The following is an 8,907-nucleotide window of genomic DNA, read 5'->3' as shown; positions in this document are numbered from 1 at the left end:
AAAGTTCCCTTTCTTTGTTTCTTTAAAAAAGAAAAATCTTTCTCTAAACTCACCTTCTCGTAGATCTGGAGTCATTGGAGGAGTGACTCTCCACGGAGCTGGATCGATACCGCTGCTGTTGGTGCGACGCGGACGAGGAGCTGGCCCTCTGCTGGCGGTGATGGTGCGACGAGCCATTGGCCGCCGCCGAGGAGGAGGACTGATGATGATGATGCTGGTGCGGATGGTGGCTAGTGCCATGGCCATGGCTGTGGTGACTGTGGTGATGATGCAGCCCACCGCCCGCCGTGCTGACCGATCTCACGGAGCGCGGACTCGACGGGTTGTGGCCGAAGAGGGAACGCTGCTGGGATCGTGGCCAGGGGGCGCTCCTTGTGCTCCTGGGTGAGTCGGGGGTCTGGAGGTTGCTTCCGCTGTTGTTGTTGTAGCTGCTGGAGTTGTTGTTCTGCTGCTGCTGCTGCTGCTGGTGGCAGGGCCGGATTCCCAGGCTGGTGGGAATGCTGTAGGTGGAGCGGTAGGGGCTATCGTAGTTGCTAGAGACAGATAGATAGAGAGGGAGAGGGAGAGGGAGATCAGCGAATCAGTCTCGCATTATTTTGCCATAAATTTAAATTGTTTAACATAAACGTTGATTAAAGTCCGCGGCATCGGAGGCCATTTAGGCTGTCCGAGGCGGAGCGGAGCGATCCCAGATCGACACAGACAAATAATGCGCGTGTGTAAAATTGAGTAATTGCCGCACTGGCAATCAGCGGGCAATCATTTCGTACTCTCAGGAGTCGTCGCTCCAGCTCTGAGTCTCTTCTCTGTCCAGCTCCGACTCCACATCCAGAACGTGCCCAGGCGTGCCTAGTGATTTATGCTCCCGCTCGTCCGATCGCGCCTGGGATGATGCTGATGCTGATGTTGCTGCTGCTGCTGCTGCTGCGATCTGCGATCTGTGATCTGTGAATCTGGAGATCTGGAAGCTGCGGTGTGGGGGCCGCTTGATTGGCCTGTCCGGCTGCCTGATGTTTGGGCTGGCTTCTCTTTGTTTGCAAATGATAAATGACGCGGGCTATTTGCTCATCCCGATCCCGATCCCGATCCCGTACCAGATCGCCATCCGCCTAGAAATCCAGCGATTACGCGGGATTGGCTGTGGCTTCTATTACCTTATTTAGAGCCTTGCCTGAGCGTGTAATTTATGCACGGATGGTGGGCAACACTTACACCGACAGCCATCAGCTTGGAAATTGTCCCTGGTAATTGTCTAATTCGAGTGTGTTTCTTAGGTTTGTCTCTCAGGCAACTTACACCCAAGGAGTTTGGAACAAGAAGCTATAAATCTCCTTGCATGACTCAGTTTCTCCCAAAAAGAAAACTTTTATCCTGGCCAGCATTTCCACAACATTTCGGCATTTCCGCCGCCCAACAACTAATGGCTAGCTTTTTATTTGTCTATATAATTTGATGTTCGCAACCATAAAACATTTAATAAATGTTGCGTCTAGACAATGTAACTGCCTTCGAAATGGCAACTAAATGGATTTTGAACACGAATTCGAAACAGCAAGCCCGAGGGCACTTGAGTCAGGACAATGCCAGCCAAGAAGGAGCTGCTATCCTATCGTCCTGTCAAACGCAAACGGACCGGATCGCCCAGGCACTGGCACTGGCACTGGGAATGATGAAGTGCTACGGACTGCATTCCTTTCAAATTGAACCCGGCGATTCAAATACAAATAGCAATAGCATCCCAAAAAATATGTTTGAAAATTAAAAACAGATCAAAGGGAAGCCCTTCAACGAGCCACATGAGAGCTCTTCCGGCGCGCCAGCTCCCAAAAATGATTACTAAAAAGCAACTGGCGAACATACTGAAGCGAAAAAAAGGAGAAAGTGGCCCCAAAAAGGACAACTACGTCAAAGGAAGCAGCTGCCGTATATATAAATGGGTGAAGCATAGGAAAAAAAAGGAGGAAATGAGAAAGTTGAGTTTAAAAAACTGAGGATTGTATACTCTTTATACTATTGAAATTAGTGGTGTACCTAAAATTAACTTAGTATCTTAGATTCCTCAAGGGATTACAATGCATTTACTTTTAAAGTTGCTTTAAATAATATTATTAAAATTGTATTTTTTATTTTAATAAGAATTAGTCTGATATTATTTTTGATAGCAGTGAATTATTAAAGATAAATCCTACATCAGTCAGAAGCATGAAATGTAGTGAAGGAGACATTTCCGATCCTATAAATCATATATATTATTGATCAGAATCAATAGCCAAATTCATCTAGCCATGTCCGATGGAAAAATACATTTTCAAAAATTTTTAGAAAATTGCAAAATTTTTGAAGGGGTTACATCATTAAAATTGTAAAATTTTGATCAAAAATTGAAGTATTTAAATTTAAAAACTGAGAATGCAGATTTGTTAACCGTACAAAAACTAGCAGAGAAACGATTTTCGAATTGAATAATGAATAATGCATTTTTGGCTTAGGTCTGATATTTTAAAAACTATGGTTTACCCCAAAAATTTAGCATATTTAGGATTTACTTGAAGCCAATGATTGCCATGATTTCAATTTGCAAATAAAATCTTCACAATAAAGAATAAACTCCATATATATTTAAACCATTGAGGTGTTTTTCTTACCATAAAATAAACCCATATAAATTATACAAGTAAGCCCCCTAAAAATGGCTTACTTCCATGTAGAAAAAGAAACATTCCCAAGATCTCCTAGGGTATAAAAGCAATGGAGGCTTCTATGCTCTTGTACACACATGGGCGGCGGATGGGTAAATCAAAACTTTTGTGCACGGAATGAAAACAAATGATGGGCATTTGGAGTACTCACTTGGAGATGGTGCCCAGTCCGGGCTGTGGCAGCGGCCTGTTGCCCATGTGGATGCCACCTCCACCTGCTGCTCCTCCGTTGGCGGTTCCGCCGCCGACATTCCCATTCCCATTCCCGTTCCCGTTCCCGTTCCCAATCCCGATTCCGTTGCCGTTGCTGTTAAAAAAGTCATCAATCACGCGCCTGGGCTGGCGCTTGGAGGGCGTGCGGGTGAAGGCGGGCGGAGAGCGTCCGGCGGCCAGTGCATCCTTCTCCGTGGACTTGTCCGGACGACTGGGGGGCGGGTGGCGGGTGGCGGGTGGCGGTTTGGTGGCGGGGTTTTTGGCAGACACATGCGAGTGGGCAACATAAAAGTAGGCATAAAGGCGTCCAAAAATATTAACAACCAAAGTGGGGAAATGTGGAAAAGAAAAATATAAAAAAAATACAAGAAAAACCAAAAAGAAAAACAAGGAGAGGAAAACGAACAGCCAGAAAGATGGAATCATAGAAGACGCTAGGCTAATAATGAACAGTGAACCATAAAAAGGTTGTAAAACACAGCCGGAATAAAATAAAAACCGGGCAAACTTTCATTTGTTTCACAAATTAAAAACGTTCCCTGAACTTGGGCTGCCGGTCATAAAATGAGCCGACGTCCCTAAAAAACTTTTATTTTTTTTTTTCGACCGAGCAGCAGGAATAGAAATGCTTCCCCCTCTAGGCTAAGTTAATAGTTTCACTGAGTTACGGTTGGCCACGTGAACTCCATTTGGCCAGCAAGCTGGGAGCAAGAAAGTTTACCGCAGCAAACTAAATGGTCAGCCGCAGTCACCGCAAATGTCAGTCATAAACATGGAGCAGCAGGAGCAACGGGAGGAGCTATCTCCTGCCCGGCCTTGTCCTCATCCTGATCCCCAATCCTCCTGCCACATTCGTCATGCACAATTGCCTGCATTTGGTGGGCCTGCTCCAGCTTAGAGCCGCATTTCGCAGAAAGTCATTAGTGGGCTTTGCACTCGAGTCGCTTTTTGGCCGACTGCCCGCTGGCCTTCAGGCCTGCCAGACTCAGTCCGGATCCCCACCCAACACTTCCTCATGTTTCCAGCCTGCAGATCCGACATTTTTATTGGACTTCCAATTAGTTGGCCATGCAGGCGATGGCGTAAACTTGATCTATGCCCGCTGGATGGATTCACGATGCACTTGGGCCCGGGATTGAGATTTGAGTTTGGGGGACTGCTTCTGTTTGGCCAGAGAGATGGCATCTAATTGGATCTGCGGGAAACTCGAGAAGCTGACATGCGAACTTGGTTTTGCTTTGGGGTTGATTAAGTCCTGAATTATGTGAAATTAAAGACATTTATGGACTGTTTCACTAACTTTACATAGCCTTGGCTTGATTTAAAAGCAATGTTTTATGGAGTTTAATTACTTGAGTTACTGATTTGATATAAATTTATTTAATGTATTTATTTTTATTGAATGGTAAACTATAAATAATTGAGCTGTTATGTTGTAAGTTCCCTAGTTACCTATCTCATTATTATTAATTAATTTTATATTAAAGAGTAATATATGTTCGTCACTTTAATTAGTGACTGAAAGACCCCAGCAACTGCCGCCTGTATCCCCTTCCTGAAAACCTGCTCTTTTGGCCCTTGGCCAGCCCTAATCCTTATCCTTCGGCCACGAAAGCCACTTGAGCTGCCCCTTAATGAGCTAATCACATGAGGTGCATTTTGGGGCAAGAGGGATTGAACTCGAGTGACCGCCCATTGAAATTCGTTACGTCTTAATTGGCTGCGCTTTCGGGCTTGGCTTGGCCAGTAAATGAGGCGGCCAAGAGTGGTCCTGGCCCAAAGTGTAGGAAGTTATGCTTTTTTTTGGGATTTTACAACTTCATATGCTGGGCGGGGCACACGACTGCACCCACAGCATATGACTTCCGGCAGTGGTCGTGCCAGGCTACACTTGAAGAATTGATTTTAAATTCTCAGCTATTATTAAAGAATTTCTCAAGTATGTTGATAAAGTTTTCTATGCATTTTTACAAATTTGAAACATAAAATTCATTACTTAAGATCTTTAAAAACTTCTTGAAAGTGTGTATATTTATTTGGTAATTTTCCTTGACTGAACTTACCTGTGCCTGAAGCGCGATCCCAGCTGGAACAGATCGGTGGCATGCGACTGGGAGCTGGGCAAAGGTGCCACTCGCACCTGCCTGAAGAACGCATGGTGCTCCACGCAGCAGCGCCACAGGTGCTTGCAGGCGGACTTGCGAGGCGTCTCGAATCCGTAGGTGCTGAGTTCGTTCTGGAGGAGCAAGAGGACCGAGAGGATTTGTAATCGCAAATGGTTGATAAGAGCAAAAGTCAAGTCACGATGGCAGGGAATGGAAGGCGGGAACTGGTAACTTTGGACGGGATGCCGACAAAGGCTCGCCTCCTCTCTGCTTGCTCCAGAGGCAAATTGAGTGAATGAATGCCTCGGTAGAAGTTGGCTTACAAAGTGTAAAGTGTTGCCCAAAGAAAAAAAGAACAGGAAGATAATGTCGAGGGAAAATCAAGTCGAAGGAAAACGTTAAAGTTTCGCCTTTTGTGTGCGTCAACTGGCTGGGAAACTTTTTTGATTATCAAAGCGTTAACACCCGAAAGTGTGCAAGTTTCAGCAGCAGGAGGGACTCCACTTCTATCTCCTATCAGGCACCAGCTAGGAGCTACCATAGCTACTTGTTGTCTAACGAGGCTCTAGCTCCAGCTCCAGCTCCTTCGACCTCCTCCGCTCCTCCTGGCGCCACTTGATGCCGCTGACAACCAAAAAGTTGTCACCATAAGGAGCGCACAAAAAAATTGGCGACACTGCAAAACGCGAATAAGAAATTGAAAGCCCTTAAAAAATATTAGGAAAGCTGAAGAAGATGTGATACCCTAGGGATTGCTAGGGATCCTTTAAGGAAATATATTAATAAATTCCAAATTGAAAACTAAGGTTAATTTCTTTAGTAAATACTATTTCATAGACATAAGAAAAATCCTCTCCATAATATTTTACCTATATCCTTGTAAAAATTAATAGGTAATCCCAATTCGACTTTTCCTTAAGCCCTACTACCCTTTTTACAGCCAACTTTCGACCATTCACTCGCGGAACGAACTGCAAATTGTAAAAAGCACTTGTCGGCAAACAAATTTATGGCTGGGACGAAGGATCTGAATGTGGATCTGGAGCCACATCGTCACAGTGGCCATTGTCGTTACGCGTTCCCAGTTGCCGGTTACCAGTTACCAGCTCCACAGCTTCCATTGTCGCTGGTGCGTTTGAGAATTTACATTTTTATCGCTTATCCTGAGCATAAAATAGCGTCCTTTATAATAAACTTTGGCAATGCGCGGCCAATAGTAATGAGCCACCGTCGTCTTGTTGCGCAGGACGACAATCCCGCTAGGAGTCAGGCCCAGGAAGTACTCCACGCTGTCCTCGCCCTGCGGGAGAAATAGAGAACGGGAGAAATGGGAATGAGAATGCTGCGAAAACTTTGGCAAACAAAAGGCGGCGGCGGGCAGGCGAAAAAGTTTCCTTTCTGGCCATTGCCAAAAAATGTGTTAACAAGGAAGAAAGTTTTCGGCCATTAGCAGCAGGCGGCATTTTTATGGCTACCTCGTTCCAACTAACACACGGCCCAGAAGAAAATGCCGAAAGCCAAGCCGAAATAAATGTAATTTTAGCTGTTAATTAAATTAAAAAACAAAGAAAAGCGGAAGAGCCGGGAAAGCATATAAAAGACGGCGTTGGCGCCGCGATACTCAATGATTTGTGTCTATAAACAAACACAAGGGCGGCAACGCGTCAGTGAAAAGGGGGTGAAAGGCTACATCATGCCACATACCGCAGCCATGTGGAGTTGGGGTTCAGTTTGAGGTTGGGGTTGGGGTTGGGGTTCGGGTTCCACACACACAGTTCGTATACAAACACAGCTGGTGATTTATTGAGGTTTGATATCAAAGTAAAGGGCAATAAAAAATGCAAATGAAGTGCCAACTTACGCAGCACAAAACCATAGACGAAGGGGTGTTCTGAGACACCCCAGTCTGGGGGGTTTTTTTGGGGGTAATCATACACTGACCTGATCCCCCCTTCTCTCGGGGGAGAGCAAATGATTTATAATATTTGCCATGAAATGAAATTAAACTTTGCATTTCCCTCTGACCCCTTTTATGCGGCTGACTGAATGTCGAAGCCGGGTCGTTCTGTCTGGTGAACCATCCCAACCCGTGGTGTGGTTTTGGGAACTTTGGGTCATGTGTGGATGCCACATTGGCTTATAACTCACCAGAACGGGATGCAAATCGACACCGTACATGTCGTGCCATTTGACTTTGTCCAGATAGTTTAGCTCAGCGCTCGAGGGCGACATTCCCTTGAGTTGCTGATGCAGCTCCGAGACGCGGGTCTCCAGCTCGTTGCTCTGGTTTGGAAGCAGCCGGAACTCGGACACATAGCCCTTGGAGTGGCGTCGCTGATCATAGTCACCCAGTTCGGCTAGGGAAGGGATAAAGTAAATAGGTTAATTGTTTATTTAAACTCTTAAGATTGTCAGAATAACTTTACGAAAGTACAGCATTGATATAAGGGAGTTTGTGTCACAGAATTATTATTATGTTTTGTAAAGAATTTAACCATGAATAGTTAAGAATAAAAAGATAAATTTAATATGTTGACAAATATATAGTGGTCAATATCATATTGAAAAATCCTAAATATTTTCATTCATTTCTAGTAAACTCTTTAAAAAGTCTAGGTAAAATGTGAGCTAAAAATAGAAAATGTGCTCTAGTTTATCAACTTGATATTCTTCTCAACAGAAATATTTCCCAAAAATTCAAAGACCTTTCAATTAACCAAATAAATATTTTCTGTGACACCCAGACTTGACATTCAATTTGTATTCGCTTCAAGGCAAAAAGTTTGTGTGAATTGTAAACTCTCTGGAATTTTATTACTCACATTGCACCACAAAGGCACCGAGCTCGGCGGCCAGCTCGAAGGCCACCGGCAATCGTCCTTGCAGAACGTCCTGTTTGACTTGGAGAAAAAGTTGATACCTGAAAACGACAAATTTCATTAGTCAACACACAGCATAAGACAGCACAACACTACACAACAGCCAACAGGACAGGAAGCAGTTAACAAGTTGGCAAACAAATCTGGGCATAAAATTAGTTGATCCCCCTTTTGATGTTTGGCCAGGACAAACACAGGCTGGCGACTTGTTGACTCTGGGCGTAACATCGAAATCATAAAATGAAACAAATAAACCATGGACAGAGGAGTGGGTATGGTTATGGGCTTGGCATCATATTTCACAATTATTTGCAGGCCCAACTTCAAGTTGATGGCTGTTTGCCTTAATCCTTTTTCGTTGCCAGTGTGTGAGTGTGTGTGTGTGTGTTTGAATATCACCGTCTGTCATCTGGCTGGAAAATCTCTCTACTTTCCCCCCATTGGGAATTTTCAACTTTGTCCTGTCCAAAGTCAATTGCCGTTTATTGTATGCCGCAGACTTTGTATAGCTAAAATAACACGATATTCTTTGGTCTTAGTGCACTTCCAATAATGCAGCTCCAATTGCATTGCCACGCCCCCTTCTGATCCGCCGCCCATTTCCACTTGGCTGCGAGTGCATTTCGATGCATTTATATGCGCTAATATTAGCGCAGTATCGGAAGGACACTCGGAGAAATCCTTTTTAAGCAATCTGAGTTTGATTTAGGCATTTAGTTTTAGATTGAACGGAATTTTTACATATGTTTTTTAAGCTTAAAAACTTTATAGTTGCCTTGAAAACCTAGACGATTCTAGGCTTCTATGAATCTAAGATAATTTCTAACACTTTGGTAATCATTGCAATTAGAGAGTAATCATTTCTCAGAGTGCAGCGAATTCCATGTCAGTTGGCATGGATTTTGATGATGTTTGGCCAACGGTTGGTCCAAATCCACTTCCACTTGCAGTGCCTCCGAGCCCAGCTCCAGCTCCATCGCCTGGCAATGATGATTATGGCGAACGTGTCGT

The 8,907-nt window shown here is 44.4% G+C and overlaps 1 protein-coding gene across 4 annotated transcripts in view; it reads right to left on the bottom strand.

Moving 5' to 3' along the window:
* Positions 1-8,907, bottom strand: part of LOC110191109 (uncharacterized) — a 68,952-nt gene that overhangs the window by 15,323 nt on the left and 44,722 nt on the right. For 3 of the 4 annotated variants that reach the window (XM_086839668.1, XM_086839671.1, XM_086839669.1), the window contains 6 exons: positions 7,840-7,937; positions 7,166-7,374; positions 6,165-6,317; positions 4,976-5,148; positions 2,851-3,123; positions 54-533 (listed from right to left, as the gene is read on the bottom strand). In XM_086839668.1, the coding sequence (XP_086695794.1) occupies positions 54-533; positions 2,851-3,123; positions 4,976-5,148; positions 6,165-6,317; positions 7,166-7,374; positions 7,840-7,937 (1,386 nt within the window). The remainder of the gene's footprint in view (positions 1-53; positions 534-2,850; positions 3,124-4,975; positions 5,149-6,164; positions 6,318-7,165; positions 7,375-7,839; positions 7,938-8,907) is intronic. The other variant, XM_086839670.1, reaches the window with a different exon arrangement.

The sequence above is a fragment of the Drosophila serrata genome, unplaced genomic scaffold, assembly GCF_035046125.1.
Source record: "Drosophila serrata isolate PLE 108 unplaced genomic scaffold, ASM3504612v1 contig_376, whole genome shotgun sequence".
Lineage (NCBI taxonomy): Eukaryota > Metazoa > Arthropoda > Insecta > Diptera > Drosophilidae > Drosophila > Drosophila serrata.
Note: the sequence above shows the minus strand (reverse complement) of the source record. Positions and strands in the feature narration are given on the sequence as shown.